The sequence below is a fragment of the Manis pentadactyla genome, chromosome X (assembly GCF_030020395.1).
Source record: "Manis pentadactyla isolate mManPen7 chromosome X, mManPen7.hap1, whole genome shotgun sequence".
Lineage (NCBI taxonomy): Eukaryota > Metazoa > Chordata > Mammalia > Pholidota > Manidae > Manis > Manis pentadactyla.
Window position 1 is genome coordinate 146157493 of NC_080038.1, and position 16746 is coordinate 146174238.

Consider the following 16746-nt stretch of genomic DNA (forward strand, 5'->3'; position numbering starts at 1 on the left):
ATCAGAAAATGCTATTTTAAAAAGTGAAAGGAATCAGAAAACTGGGAAAAGCAAAGAGCTGTACAAGGATGCCATGGTCCAAGTATCAAACAGGTTAAATTCTGGTAAGGATTTTTAGTAACTGATGGAATCTAAAAAAAAGAGAATCAATTTGACCTTGATTGGTCATTGTCCTTTGAGGGTCCAGAGATTGTGACTCTAGACCTATAAAGAAGGAAATGTAATCCTAGCATTTGTTACTTGGCCTCATGGTGAACAATATTTACATACAAGTAATAAAGTCAATAATGCTGACTGGTTTTCAACTTTAGAATTAACCTATGACCACTTGGATGTGATTGCAGGGCAGGGCATAAACAGTAATGTAAGAAAGGATATGGTTAAGTACAGCTTTTAGAAGGCAGAAGTTGGGGGAGAAGGAGGTGGAAAGAAAAGCAGGGTCATTAATATCCTCATCTTCTACAGAGCGGAAATGCCATATGGACTAAAGTTGATGGAACAGGATCCAGTGTTTAAAATCACAGAGAAAACGTGAATATGAACCTCCACATGGGAAGTGATGTAAGCTAAGCGGTCCTCTTTCATTTCAGGGAGTTAATGTAATTCTCCAAAGCTGGCAAATCAAGAAAGATGCATAAGCGTATGATTTAGTTTTGAAGGTAGCCATCAAATAAACTAAATGCAGAAATGGTTAAAAAGCTGTCATCTGTAGGTCGTGGAACAGGAAGGGGAAGGGGTGGACAGCTGTTTTCACCATAACCTTTCTGAGAGGTTATGTTATCGAGCGGCTATAATATTTTGATAAAAACTCAAAATCCAAACAATCTAACCCTTCAAGTTTCTTACTGCTCTGACACTAACATCAAAAATCCTGCACCCAGCACATCAATCCCTCTGCCTGCATCTCTGTCATCCTCTCACCACCTCTGCTCTGCTCCAGCCACACAGGGGTGCTTTTTTTTAAATTGAAGTATAGTTGATATACAATATAATATTGGTTTCAAGTGTATAATATAGTGATTCACACACAGGGCTTCTTAAGTGCCCCAGACAGCTAAGCTCTTGCCAGACATGGACCTTCATATGGGCCCTTTTCCGTTAGGAAAGCCCTCCATCACTCTGCCTTGCCCACTTCTCTTTACCTCTTAGTTCCCAGCTTTGGCATGGCCTCCTTAGGGCAGGCCTCTTTATCCCTTCCAAAGCTAGGCTGTTCCCCCATTACACAGGATCACAGTAAGCACCGCCATAATTGTCCTTCAGAGCATTTAACCCACTATAACTAAATAATTACTTGTGAATTAAAGTCTGTCTTTTCTGCCAAACTTAAGCTCCATGAGGAAAGGTATCAATCTGTCCCAGTCACCCTACAGCCTGCATACCACAGTGCCTGGAGTACTGTAGACACTGACTGCATCATGGAATGAATGGCTAGGTGACAACCTGATGAACTGCAGATCTTTCAGCATTGAGCAGCACAAGAAGTCAGTACTTAAACTATACTGGCCAGATGAAAAAGTTACTAAATGTGGAACAATCCCATCATTTAGAATTGTGTGTCATTTCTAACAAATAATCCTATGAAATATGTAGTGTTTCATGACTATCGGTGAGGAAGATTTTCAATATGTTACCCAAAGTCCTGCTGCATCCATCTGAGAGGTGACTTGTGGCTTGGATTCAAGTCTTAGTGGAGATGGTGAGAAGCAGTTGGTTCTGGGGTACATTTTGAACACAGAGCCACAAAGGACTTGCTGGTAAATCAGAAGAAAGTGAGGGAAGGGCAGAATCAAGGGCAACTCCTAGAATTTTGGACTGCTAACTGGGTGGATGTTGATGTTATTTACTAGGATACAAAAGACAGGAGGAGACGCAGATTTGAAGGCGGAAAAAGGCAAGAGTTCTGTTTGGTACTTGTTAAGTCTGAAATGTCTGTGAGCAACACAAGTGGAAATACTGAGAGGCCATCCAATGTGGGACTCCAGAGAGAGGTGAGACACACAGGTTAGAAATGCAGGCACAAAGTGGAATCATCAGCACGTAGCTGTCCCCACCACTCAGAGAGATGAAAACACAGAAATAGAAATGCCCCTAATTAAATTAAGACACAGCCATCAATGTCATGTGACCACTAAAAATGATGGTGCGAAGATATTATCCAGACCGTATATACCTGTAGATGGCAGATTTATGAGCAATTCTTACTTTCCTTTTCTAAAGTCCTAAAAATTTTTTTTCATTGAATAGATAATACTTTTGTAATTAGAAAATGTAAGTTATTTTCATTTTAGGGAAAAGTGATGATATAAATCTATTTTTATTGACATGGGGAGATATCTGTAACATGTCATGAGGAAACTACAATGGCACATATTATATGATCCCATTCATCTAAAACAATATGTATGCCATGTACATGGGTGCCTAAGACAGGCTCTAGAAGGATGTTTAAAATGCCAACAGCAAAGGTAACTTTTAGGCTGTTATTTACCAGCAGTTTATGTGGTATTAAGTGTTCTTACACAGCTTTAGTTGCCTTACACTTAAGCAGTATCTGTAAAAGTGCGTTCTTAAAAATATTTGATATAATAATTTTAACTAAGTTTTAGAGGTCATTTTGTCTCCCTCTATCACACCTGTGCTTTAGGGCTTTCCTTGGTCCCTTTCTCCCACATACTGACTACTCAAGTGCTGGCTGTTCTTACATTTGTAGTTATAAGGTATAACGTACAGAACAGGCATTCTTAACCTTTTTCTGCCATAGACGCTTTGGACCCCTCCTCAGAAGAATGTTTTGAAATGCATAAAATAAAATGCACAGAAATTGATTAACACATACTTTGAGAATTAGTGCTAGAGTAATATGTGCTTCTACATATAATCAGATTTAGAGGTAGATCTAATAACTAAATTTGAAGTGTGATGAGCACAAATGGTATTTCAAAATATCTGTAACTATAAAATGACATGAAAGCATCTTTGATCTCTACTGGTGACAACGTCACAGGTATGCCTAGTATTAACATGGTCCGTTGCCTACATTCATTAACTGAAGGAAATCTGAATTGTCAATGACAGCGAAAATAAAGATAGTGTTTTTCCCATCCAAGGTCACAGAACCTCTGAATTTTCAACCCTGAGTCAGATCCCTTGGTCTAAGAAGATGCACACCAAACTGTAACAGCAGTTTTCTCTGCATGGTGAATTTCCAGAATGATTTCCATAGGCATTTCTACATTTTCTACAATGATGCTTTACTTGTGTAATTTAAAAAAAGAGCTTAAAATACTATAATTTGTTTGTTTTGTCTTAACCTGGAAGAGTGGCTAAGAAATTTCAGACAATTGCTTACATGTTACATCAGAATTTTTTAGAAGGTGATACCACTAGACTTTCAGCCTGCCCTAACTACTTAAGCATTACGAAGACTTTTAATCACTCCCACAGTCTCACAAACTTAGAAAAATACTGACTAGATTTATTTATCCTGGAGTTAAAAAGAACAAAAAGACAAACTGTCACAACTGCAGGCATTTGTCTATTTTTTTTGCCAAGTGCAATTCCAAAAACAGCTGAAAATATTAGAGCAAATTAGCACTTAATATGGACCAATACCTTCTGCTGTTTACAAAAACCAGAAACACACAGGAATTTGTATTTTCAAAGTTACTAAATGTGTGCAGACAAATTTAAAATACAGCTTATCAAAGTAATGTCAAAACTTAAGTACTACTAGAAGCGCCCCCCCCAAAACCAAAATGCTTTAGTATTAAGAAATAATTCACACATAGAAAGTCAGCTCACGCTTAAAAGTGCTCATGTTCGTGTTTTAGCAGCAATGGGAAAGTTGCAAAGGAGATGGGAATGAAGGGAAATGCGCATTATCTCATAAGCCTGCTTTGCTCTTTCAAATCTAAAAATAAAACCTTTGGACAGCCCTATTAATAAGTCTAGAAAATGGATGCTTTTTTGTGGAAAGCATTCACAAACACTGAAATAAAAATATCTTGTTGGTTAATTGGACCAAAGGATATAAACACAAACCAGTTGTCAATCCTCATTTCTCTACGATTCCATTCTCCCTCAGGGCTCTGGTAGGGATTCTGTTTCTACAGCACAGGGAGGGATGTTAAATGAGTGAAGGTATACAAAGAGCAACATGGACCAGGCTCAAAAGCCAAAGAGTAAGCTGCAGAGTATTACAGAGTAGGATACCATCCTGGAAGTCTGCAAAACACTTTTGAACTTATATACTGTCATATGTAACAGCATAAGCTTGCATCACCTTTGGGGGACAGACTGCCTCAGGGAGGCAAAGCAAGCAAGTGCAACCATGGTTGGGATTTCACTGGAGATGTCATTTCTGAGTTCTGTACAAGGAGGCTGATGAGAATAGGGCAAATGGCTAACATTTTTGAAAGTCTAAGTGGAAAGTACCCGAGTAGCTACCACGTGACCAGAGTGCAGAGGCTAGGGAGGAAGAGGGCCGGCAGGACTGTGGAAAGGAAGGACCTCAAAGGAAGAAGGATTGGGGTGGCCTGAGGGAGGGCAGAGGAGCAGGTGCACGGAGGGGTAGGCACATGGAGGGGTAGGCGAGGAGGGCTCTGATCCCACCTTCCAAGCCCAGGCTTGTGGGGATTGCAGTGGTGCCGTCCACAGTGGATCATCAGGGTGGACCTGGTCCTTGACAAGACGGGAGTGAGCTTGTTTATGCACTGCTTCCTTCATCATGAAAGTCTTGGTAAAAAAATAATAAACAAAAATCAGAAGAACTAAGCAGTGCTTAGTGTTTGGTACCATAGCTGATTCACATGATGCCATGCAAGCTCCTGCCCTCCTCTCAGTATTATCAGACAATTAAGTGTGTTGGGGAAGGGGAAGCCCTCTCCTCATGGGTCCCCCAGGTCTTCTGGGGCAGTAGTGGAGGGAAGGAAGGTTCCATGAAAAGACCTGCAGTGGGAGCCTTGGAGGCCTGATGGGTGGGTGGGAGGTCAGCTTAGGGCAGATGGCCTCCAGAGCAATGCGGAGTGTAAAGGGGACAGGATGGCTGGACAGAGCTCCCCCTACTGCCTTCTGGAGCTTGGGAATAATTCAGAGTGTGAGCAGCCTGGGAGGAAAGCGAACCTATATGGCACAGCTGGAGCAACTGCGTCTGATTTCCTACCAGCACACACTGCAAACACGTTGCTCCTGGCTCCCCCTGATCTGGCTTGTTCTACCTGTCTCATCTCTGCCACTCTGAACTCCTTGGACCTGGCCAAACGTCTCTCTCTCGTCCAAGCTTTCATACATGCTGATCTCTCCTCCATTCATACTTTCTCCCAAACTAGTTAATGTTGGCTCATAGTTCAGGTCTTGGGGGTCACTTTTCAAATAAGTCTCTTCCCTTATTAATAATAAATAAATGTAAGGAATAAAAAAAAATTCCCCACCCCCAAGTCTAAGGGAGATTCCTCTAATGTTTCTGTGTTCCCTTAGTGGCCAGTACCTGTCCACTGTAGCTTCTAACCCTTTGTAAAGGGACTGCCCATTTACCTGTATCTTCCTTTAGACCAGGAGATGGCTGAGAGTAAGGACAGTTCCCAGCATCTAGTACAGTAACTGACACATAGTAGATGCTCAGTCAGTATAGGGTAAATGAAAACTATTGTGATATAAAAAGTATAGCAAAGAGAAATGAAGCAACAGCAATCCGGTCCTGAATACCTCCAGGATATTCCTTATGCATATTATGATACAAATGAGACAGAAGGTCCAGCAGCTGCAGGAGACTCTTCAACCGTAAGTCCCAACTTACAACAGTACCAAAATAAAAACGCTCCATTTTCTTCAAGATTCACAAACGAGAACTGGCTGAAGTTCCCCTTGCCAAGTAAAGGGTCTTGCCTCACAGGGTCTAATCACACAGGTTACATCTGATGAAATGGAAGCTTCCAAAGTTTTGCTTTCTAGTGCTAACTGCTAAAAACTACTACTTCTTAGCCTAACTAACAGCTCTTTAATTTCTACAAATACCACTGCAGACATAAATTTGTGCACTTATCTACTCATATGTAACCTTCTCTTTAACACTGTGCAATTAAGTGACTGCAATGGGGTGTGCATTGGTAACATGGGTGAATGTTGTAATCACATTGTTGCTCATGTGAAACCTTCATAAGCTTGTATATCAACAATATCTTAATAAAAAACTGCAATTAAAAGACCACCCTTGATTTAGCAATATCTATCCAAGTTTAAAATGTGTATAACCCTTTGACCCAGCAAGTCCCATCTCGAGGAATTTCTCCAACATATAAACTTGGCCATGAACAAATTGAATATGTAAAAGACTATTCACTACAGCACTAATGAAATTAAAAACATTGGAAAATAAATATCCATCAATGGAAACCTGTTAAATAAATTACAGTGCATCCACATAATGGACAGCTAACCCAACCCTTAAAAAAAAAATGGTATGACTCTGTAAGGACTGATACCAAACAACCTCCAAGATACACTGACTAAAAAATGCAAACACCACAAACGTGCACAGTATGTTTGTGTAAATATACACATAACCTGTTTGTGCATGTGCACACACACAAAACGTATATATAAACACACATATAAAAATATATAATAATACGACATATCTAGAACAGTCAATGTCATAGAGACAGAAAGCAGAAGGGTAACTGCCAGGGGCTGGGGGAGGAGGTAATGAATGGGGAGTTAGGGTTTAATGGGGACAGTTTCAGTTCTGCAAGATGAAAAGGATTCTGGAGATGCATAGTGGTGATGGCTGCACAACGAGAATGTACTTAATCTCACTGAACTGTAAAGCTAAAAATGGCTAAAATAGTAAATTTTATGTATATATTTACCACACTTTAAAAATTACACGTAGGAATGGACTAACAGTTACCAAAGGGAAAGGGACTGGGGAAGATGGCTGGGAAGGGAGGGATAAGGGCAGGGAAAAAGAAAGGGGGCATTACAATTAGCATGTATAATGTGTGTGGGGGTACGGGGCGGGCTCTACAACACAGAGAAGACAAGTAGTGATTTTACAACATCTTATTACGCTGATGGACAGTAACTGTGAAGGGGTATGTGGGGGGGACTTGGTGAAGGGGGGAGCCTAGTAAACATAATGTTCTGCATGCAATTGTAGATTAATGATACAAAAAAAATTACACGTAGGTACATGTACGTGTGTACAGATTAGTAAGAAAGTGGTAATGATGGCTGCCTCCAGGAAAAGATATAGATGTCGGGACAGGGTGGCAAGATCATTTACCATATAACCATTTATGCTGCCTTTTTCATTCTGTATTATGTGTATACCTAACTATTCAAAGAAATCATTAAAGAAAAAAACTCAGCCTTATATGAGGCTTTTCCTCAATCACAAATCATTTATATCCCTTCTTTAAGTAAAAAATATTTTCAGTCCAAATCAGGATTTCAATTCAATTTTGAGGGTATTAATTAGATTTAAATGATGCCAAGTTGCAAAAAATCACACTTGTTCCCCTAAGAATATATTCACCAAAAGCCTGTCTTTATTTTTATCAGGTATTACAAAAAACTTCAAAATCATCTAGATCACCATTTTTATCAGTACACAACTTTTATTCCAACACAACCAACCTTGCTGAATATAGAACTGTTTCAACAGCAAAAAGCCCTCATCATAATTCAAGACAAAAATTGGCCTGCAATTACATGAGTTAGAAAGCAAACTGTGCTTACTTATGTTGCAGTCTGCCCTAAAGCCCTAACTTACATGTCAGAATTTAAAATACACATACACACACTCACTCACTCTGGATTCCTCTGAATTTATCTAAAACCTACTTTTGTGAAGATTCATTATTTTCTTGAGTCTTCAGAATGATGACTATAGCTGTGCCGCTGGCCTCTCAACATCTGTGGCCCCACCCACAGTTTGAAGCAGTGGATCGAATATTTGTTGGGTGAATGAATAAATGATTATCTGCTGACAGGCTTGCCATCAAGCCTCACAAAGAAAAAAGTATGAGGTGCTTTGTTCCTTTCAAGTCAGCATACGACAAAGGCGAAGACCAGATGATTGGTTCACAAAATGGCTACCACACAACTGGCTAAGTGGGCTCTACACCTCATCTCATCCCAAAGTTAAATAGAAAACAGGTATTTTAAAAACCGTACAAAAAACATGGAACAACTCACATATAAGGTTCTTTTATATGCATCAAATATGTATGTATTAACATAGTACATACATCATCAGGTTTCTTAGGAAGAAAGAAAATACAGATGAAACGTTCACATGTTCTCAGAGTAGGAAAGGACTTTCTAAGTATAAAAGAAGAAATCATAACAAGTTTTAGGCATCAAAAAAGCCTAGCAGAATCAAAAGCCTTATGACAAAGTAGAAAACATATACCCAAGAAGAAATATCCTGATAGAAGAATGAATGAGGAACATCAACAGGCAATTCACAAAGACTGAATACAAATGGTCAAAGACTGCTAAGCTTCAACCTCAGTAATAACCCAAGGAGCACAAACTTAAAAAGTAAATATCCAATTCTGGGAAGTGGCACTTTCTCAGACTGTCACAGGAACTGGGATAGCCATTCTGGAAGGTGATATGGTGGTACCCACCAGCAACTCCAAGTCTAGGCAGCCATTCTTCAAAAAGACTGGTACATAGTGAAACCACTGGAGAAACCAATAATGGGACACCACTGCATGACACTAAGTCAGCACCATACCATGCTGCTCCTCTTTAACAGAAATGAGGCAGAGAGAAATGTTATCACAGGGACAGATGCAGAATATATATACTATCACCCTCATCTTGTCACAAATACCAAAGGCGCGATTTGCATAGCCGGGAAGATGACTCAGAAGGGTCTGCGGTAAGCTACTCGCAGTGCTTACTCTGGGTACCTGGCGTGGAGAGTAATGGGGAGCTTTCACTTTTTTACTTGATATACTTTAAAATGGTTTGAATAATCTATAAAAGTATAATTTTTATTATTTTTTTATAAGGAAAGGAAGCAAAATAATGATATCAAGCACTTAGCTACTAAGACAGATTCTGTACTTTAAAGAATTCCCTTCAAAGTTCCTTGAAGCTCAAATGGCCATGTCTTTTCCATTAAAAAATAACAGATATTTTTTAAAAACATCTCTTCCTTTTTACACTTCTTAGAAAAAAAACTGTATAGAGTCACCACTGCTATTTTATAAAATCTATCTGTAACCTGAGAAAAAGACTATTAAAAACACACACCACCCGCCCAAGGTCTAACATCTACCAGAAGAAACCCATTCACTGCCCATATTACATTTAGTCCACAGTTTCTAAGACAATGCACAAAGCACCAGCCCCACGACTCCCACCAGTATAAATACGTGGTGTACAAAGAACGTCCTGTCAGCAGGGCCCAGAGCACACCCCTCAGCAGTAAAGGGGAATGACAATTTGAGTCACAGGATCAGGAGTGGAACCAAATTTGGGAGTTGGAGGCAGTACGATGCTCTCCACTTCCTTCCCTACCTTCTATGCTCCTCTGCCCAAATCCTGTCCCTCACATCGTCCCTAAATGGGCTGTTATGAAGTCCACATAGCTTTAGACTGAGGTGTCAGAAACCACTACAGAGACACAACAAAGTGCTACTTGGGGGTCTCAGCTGGAATCACAAAGGCAGCATATATGTAAACTACATTTTTTTTCTTAGGAAAAGAACGGGAAAATTCAATTAGAACATTCTGCCTTACTACATGGAATGTTTGAATTCCAGTTGTCAAAAACATCAAATGTGAAGCGATCATTGATTTTTAAAAAGCTTGAGGTATCGAGCCTGACAGTTGAGAAATTAAGGAACCACTCATTTTTACAAAATTAAAGTCCACACAATGGCACCAAAGTAGCCAAAAGGGAGGCTGAGAGAGCACCTGAGTGTCAGACCTTGAATGACTTGGACCCCTAGCTTTTCAAAGGGATTCACTTTGCTCTACAGTCTGAAGAGCCAGCCGTGTGTCTGGATGCTTTCTTTAGCTCTTGTGGGAGGAGTGCAACAAGCACACGCCATTAGCCATGGGCTCCACTGTTCTGTGACAACTTTCAGGTGGCCATCCTTCTATGGCACTGACCACACACCAGTTCCCATACCTGACAGTGCATTACCACCGCTCACTAACGTTGACCAGGAAGTCATTTACCCAAAACCAAAGCAAACCCTGCTGAAGGCCACTAGGCAACAACAGCAGTGGCCGGTCAAGACCTCAATCAAAGCACTCTCAGCTCAGCTGACCTGCTTCAAGGTGAACTGAAGTTGCAGATCACCAGTTCCGGCTCTAATCTGACGCCCGCCCCCAGATCACGCTGTGGCTACCAAGTAACCCTACCCAAACTGACCTTTCAGGGCTCAGGGAAGTGACTTTTTTTTATTATATGGCACAGTTTGGCACAGTTATGTCTTTAGTCTTTGGGGTACTTTTATACTGTCCAGTATATCTTGTTTTTATTTTTCCTTTTTTTTTTTGTAAAAACAGATGGCCAAACCAGGACATATACTAAAAAAAAAAAAAGGAAGGTTACTTACCTGAGCCCTAACATTCCAGCTACCATGGAATCCTGTTGGAGCTGGTCTACAGAAGCAAGATGTATTCTGGGGAGTCACATGTCACATCAAAGCAGGAACTGGTGAGTCTGTATTTTTATGGAGCCTAAAACAAAGAAAATTGTAAGTTGAAAGCCCCCATTGTGCTGCACGACCTTTTTCCCAGGGATACTTGGGACATTTTGAAGATAACATACAGACAAAGTACTATGCTATTTCCCGGCTTACCTAGCTAGAAACAAAAGATAAACTGCAAAATTACCGGTACATAACACACAGCGCTAAAATAAAGATCCACGTCTGTTAGAATTGAAAGTATCACAGGTGTCATCACCTCTGAGGGGAATGCTGATACTATAAAGCACACCATGAGAGGTAATCCCTGCTAAGCATTTCTTGTACCATGTCATACAGAAATATTCAGGGAGAGAATATATGTTCAAGAGACATGCAACATCAGAATGTCATACCAAAAAGAACATGTGAAATCCAGAGGCAAAGAAAGTCTCCCTTCTTCAAGCAGCTGAAGTTGCAACAAGCTGCTGTAATATTATGAAAAGGAACTTTAACCCAGAGAGAAAAAAAAGCAGAACCAACCAAGCACCCTGGGAGAGCCAAAGTCACCCTCCAAAATTTGCAAGCCCGCTTCAGGGCAATCACTTGTAAGCCTTTCAGGTGAGCAAAAAGCAATGTCCAACAAACTGAGCTCTGTTTCATAGTTTCTCATTTGCTTTTCAACACATGTTTAGAAAAGGACTTTTGTCATTACACTTTTCATTATTACAATAACCACCATCATTTCCTTGTTAAAACTTAAAACTGCTCCACATTAGCTCGTCTCTGATACCTTGCTGGCCCAAGGTAGCACTTTTATCTTTAGATTAAAAAAGCCTAGAGTATACAACCTAGAGACTAGTCACACAATTACTCGAGTAACCAAACCAAGAGGAAGGGCAACAACAACCAAGTCTTTTAGAGCTGGTCTGTAACTAGCAGGATGGTACCTAGAAACCTAGAATTATCTATTGAGGTGCAGTGAAGCCTTGTAATTCCCTTAACAATGGAGTCATACAATGCTTTGAAATCCCAGAAGTCAAGGTAACAGTATTACCTAGTTAGTGTAATAAAAATGAAACTGGTATCCTAGCTTGGGGGCCCTGGAAAAGCCACCACAACTTTTTGTATTATTTGTAAACTGAGGGATCTAGACTAAGGTTCCTTCCAGCTCTGAGAGTTTAAGATCTTTGAGTTACTCAAGATTTCATGGAGAGAAAAAAAAAAACCCTACTAGCAAAAGAGAACAGGTACGTGAAAACCCAATAAGGCAGTGATTTGCAGGTTCATATATGGAACATCCCCATTTCTTAGGTAAGGAAGACAAGTGACCCCTTCCTGAGACTTGCTCCTGAGAGCCCAGACTTCTGCAGGAACTGCACAGCAGCTATAGTGAGGACACATCTGTATGTCAGCAGGCCCAACAGAAGTGTGCCTTGAAGAAGCTATGAAGGCCAACGCTTTCTTCTCTAATGAAATGGCCACCCCCACCCTTTGATATGGGAGGGGGGATGCCTCACATGCCCCCAAATTCTCATTCCCACTCAGTTTCCCCCAACACCATACCTACCGTCAAAGTGGTGGAACCAAGTATTTAAGCGATGGCATGCAAGTCAAACTTTCAATAGGAAAAGGTTCCTTGCAAAAGAAAGGCAGAAGAGCACAACTTCTGTGGAAGCGAGCCCAAGGAAGGAGAATCCATTTACATCTGTTCTACCCAAAACAAGGTAAAGGCACAGTGGTGACAACCGCAGTTTGACTGGAGAGGGCTGTTACAGAAGCACTGAGGACAAAGTCCTTCCTTTAGAGTGGCAATAACTCTGTACTCAAGAAAAGAAAAGGCTGTGCGGGCCGGCCACACAAGGCTGGTCTGCACGCATGTTACCACAGCAGAGTGTGGAGAAAACACAAGCAGGTGTTCTGCCACACTCCCTGGAATTCACTGCCAGCCTAGGGCTGTGCTTTCTCCCTGTGCTTAAAACACTAGTTACTATGAATGTCAAACATTTTCTGTGATTCTCTCCTCTTCATAGATAACTCAGGCAGCCTGGCGACATCCGGCTCTTAGCCAATTAAAAGATTTCAACTGATAGTCACCTCTATAAAAGATTGCAGGTTCCAGGGCAAATCATTTATCAGCAAATAGTCCTGGGAAGGTACTTTGGCAGTGGAAACCCAACTTGAGTATGGAACAGTTTTACCTCTACTCTTCTTTATCCTAGGTTAAAGAAGTGAGCTTCTCATTCCATCTCCACATGGGGGAAGGAGTACTGAGGTGGGAGCAACATCATGTTGGACTCATCTGGCCAGTTTTCCACCAAACTCTACAGCTTGCCTCCCCATACCACTAGATTCAGCCACACAGAGGCACAGCAGGCAGGGAAACTATGAAGGCTGGAAATTGCAAATAGAATGCAACATTGTATTCTAACCCTCCCAACACACAAACAAGCAAAGTCCAGCAGGGTTTGACTGCATCATGCTCTATATCAAGTGAAATAAAGACCTGTACTCTAGGTTTAAAGCAAATCTGTAATGAGAAATAAGAAAGTGTGATAAGCTAGACAGGCAAGAAAGCCATAGAAGGTTTCTTCAAGCTGTTAGGATCAGATGCCACCAGGCACTTTGCAGAGAAACTGTTTTCTGCAAGTTGCCTGTGCTGTTAAAGGGGTAGGGGCATGAGGAACAGCTAAGTGGAGGGACACCCGAGAGGACAAATGTACTGCCAATGAAGCAAACAAAGCAGTCCTCATCCTGTCGCACCTCAGGCTCAGATGTACAAACCTCGGAAACTTCATCAAGTGAGGATCGTGTGTCTGTGGGTGTGGACGGGAATGTGCTTCAGTGATCGGCCACCTAGCTGACATGCCACAAATGGGTGATCTGGTGACTTATTTAATCAGCTGTACTCTTACTAGATTGATTGCACCCTCTAAAGTTCTGACATGTCCGAGAAAGAAAACAAAAGCAAGTGTTTCCTAGGCCTTCCAACTAAGATTTGAAGTAGAAGTCCTAAAAAGCCCATAAATAAGCCTATTTTCCTAAATCCCTGGTGGAAATTCCCAAAAGACATACAAATCTCAGACTGTTTTGTTTTGCTTCTTATAAGAATCCAGTACATTTCAAAAGACTTAAGAGGTCAGCTTAATCTCACTGTTAACTGAAATTGCTAAAATCCAGATGAAAATCCCAGCCACAAAACCCCAATTTCTCCTCTAGAATGATACTTGCCTATTAACGGTCAATTTTACTATCAAGGCCCAAATATACTTCATTATTCTAGTAGAACAAAATGCCTAATACTTGTGAGCGTCCCACAAAGTCTAAGCCACTTAGCAATACATGCAGGAAGATACGGTTCCATGATCACCAACCACCCCAAGTTCCATCCTACCATCTGGGTACTGATGTAGCACAGCAGATAGCGTGTGAATGGCACTGCAAAGTCCATTCCTGTTCCTGGAAAAATAACCAGAAGCACACACCTACCCGACCATGAGTCAGGAATATCACTTTTGTGGTGGAGCCCATTTCTGCCATGACCAATCCACACCAAAACACACAAAAGAAGCAACCCCAACAGAGGTATTCCAAAGCAAGTTTTCCTGCCTCGGATCCACATTTAGCAATGTCATAAACACTCTCCTCTGGGAGAGCAGTCTTTTTAGACTCTTCATAATGACCGTAAGTCTTCAGTGCAAAACCACAGAAACATTGCCACGCCACGTAAAAGTCACCTGAGTTTCAGTTTGGGTGATTCAGTCGTAACCAAACTGAAAAGAAAGTAAACTTTCAGGGACAATTGACAGGAACCACAGCGATGCAATGCACTTGCCCCATCTGGTATTGGTGATGTTGAGCAGAGCGTGCTCCCGGACTGTTGGAGTCCGTTACATACTATGTCCCACTCCACTTATGTAACTACAAGATCATCGGCGAAGTGGAGGGGCCTCATATTCTGAGGCCACAGCACCCCCAGACTCTGGGGGTGCGTTCTCACCGAAGAGCCTCAGGTGATGTTAGACACACAGTCCTCTACCCACAGCTCCTGTGGGAACTATAACCATCTCTTCATGATGAGTTGTGGGACCAGGAACACAATGTCTAGTCCCTTCTGTGGGTGGACAGTAATTCCCACCCACTTGTTCCTGCTAAAAGGAAAAGGAGATGGTGGACCGACTCGTTCGCCGTGGGGGGCAAAAGTCATGGAATGGGCGAGAAGGAGGGGGAGGCAAAGCCTGGAGATGGGGGTGAGAGCGCCGGAGCCCTTGTGGCGCACTCTCCCGACGGGAGGCAGACTGCGCACGCGCGATAGCTGGGGGGGCCGAGTAACGGGAGAGGGGGCGCGCGAGGGAGGGAGAGGGGAGAGCGCGATCCAGGGAGAGGCCGGAGCCGCGGGCGCGCGACGGAGCCGCGGGCCCGAAGCCCCGAGAAGGGCATGACGCGCGCGCAGCCCCGACAGGCGAAGCCCGGGCGACAGGGGTGCCCGTGGGGCCGGGGGCCGAGATGCGCGCTGAAGGCGGGAGGAGGGGGGCGCCAGGCGAAGGCGGTCCTGGGAGTCCGCTCCGAGGACGGTCACTCGCGAGTGCGGGTGACGGGCCGAGGGGGGAGCCGTCACTGGCGGCGGCGGGAGGGGGAGGGTAGAGAGGAGGGACGCCATCCGCCAGCCGTGTCGCCCGACCCCGCGAGCCCCTCCCGCGCCACGTCCCGCCCCTACCCTCCGCCCCCCGGCAAGGGTCCCTGCCCGCAGCCGCGGCGGTCCCACTCACAGTCTCTCCTCCTCGCCTCCTCCTCCTCCTCCGCTCGGCGCGGCAGCGGCGGCGGCGGCCATTTTCCGGACGGCTTTTACCACAGCCCTCTCTCCGAGAGGAGGGAGCGCGCGCGCCGCCGACGCCGAGACCCCGCACGGCCGACGTCGCGCCCCGCCCTCCCGGTCAGCCTGCGCGTTGCTGCACCTGCGCGCCCGAGTCCCGCCCCCGACGCCATCTCGAGGCCGCCCGCCATTGGGTGCGGAGGCCGAGGCTGGGCGTGGCCTCGGCGGCAACACCGCCAATTGGCGGGAGTTCGTGTCCATTCCGGCAAGGGAAAAAGGGGCGGGCTCCCCTGTCCAGCTGCCGATTGGCTGCCGTTGGCCGTCATTTGGGGGAATGAGGCGGCTTGGGCGCGGAGGGGTTGGTTTAGTGGGCGGAATTTGAATATTAAGGATTAATGGGCCCTTGCGGATGGCGGGGCAAGAGAAGGCCTAGGCTAGGGAAGCCTGTTTGCTTGGCTGCTCTGGGCCATTGATCTCTGTCCACAAACGCACAAAGTATGCTGCACATAAGTGTTTCACTGTATCCGCATTTTATCAATGTCACCACATTTAGTAGAAGCAGCAAAGTTGTCTGCCCTGGCGCCTGATGTTCCAGCCCTGGGACCTTGGTTTAAGAGGCCTACCCCTTGCATTCTTTCATCTGAGCCTGCTGTGTGCTGCATTCTTATAGGGGCAGGGAATAAAATGAAATAAAACCACAGCCCAAGGTTTCGTGAAACTCCGGTGGGGGAAGAGGGTGCATACCAAGGCTGCACAAGACCTGTCATTGTTGGATCAGATGGATTGGTAGAGGTGTGGAGAAGCCGCAGCGGGAGCACAGGGAAAGCGGCACTTAGCTCTGTCTTTCAGGGAGAGGAAGACTTCGTAGAAGAGGTCACTTGGGAGATAAGGTCCAGCAATTCTGCTTCAGAAAAATATTTAAGACAATGGAAAAAGTTTTAGCTAATGGAGTGTTCAGGACAGGACTATTTGTCAAGGCGACTTTACTGATTCCAGCCATCATCCAATTCATCCGATGCTCCTTGTGCTAGTTCTGTGCCTAATATGGAAACTTCTCATAATGATTTGGCTTCCCTCGCCCCCCTGCCGCTCCACTCCCCGCCCCATTCAGTTGTCAAATAGCTGCTTTGTGCCAGGTGCTGTTCCAGGCTCTAGATGCACAGGACTGAACAAGAGAGCAAACATTTTTGTGGGAAAGATTCAATCTAAACATACAAATAAGTATGTAGTCTAATGTCACATAGTGATAAGGGCTTTGAGATAAAGCAAGGTTGAAGT

General features: G+C 43.5%; 1 protein-coding gene across 1 annotated transcript in view; it reads right to left on the reverse strand.

Annotated features, from left to right (window-relative positions):
- Positions 1 to 15580, reverse strand: part of MECP2 (methyl-CpG binding protein 2) — a 64577-nt gene extending 48997 nt beyond the window's left edge. Inside the window, exon 1 of the mRNA XM_036887173.2 lies at positions 15425 to 15580. Coding sequence (XP_036743068.2) covers positions 15425 to 15486 — 62 coding nt within the window. The 5' untranslated portion in view covers positions 15487 to 15580. The remainder of the gene's footprint in view (positions 1 to 15424) is intronic.
- Between the last annotated feature and the right edge of the window lie 1166 nt (positions 15581 to 16746).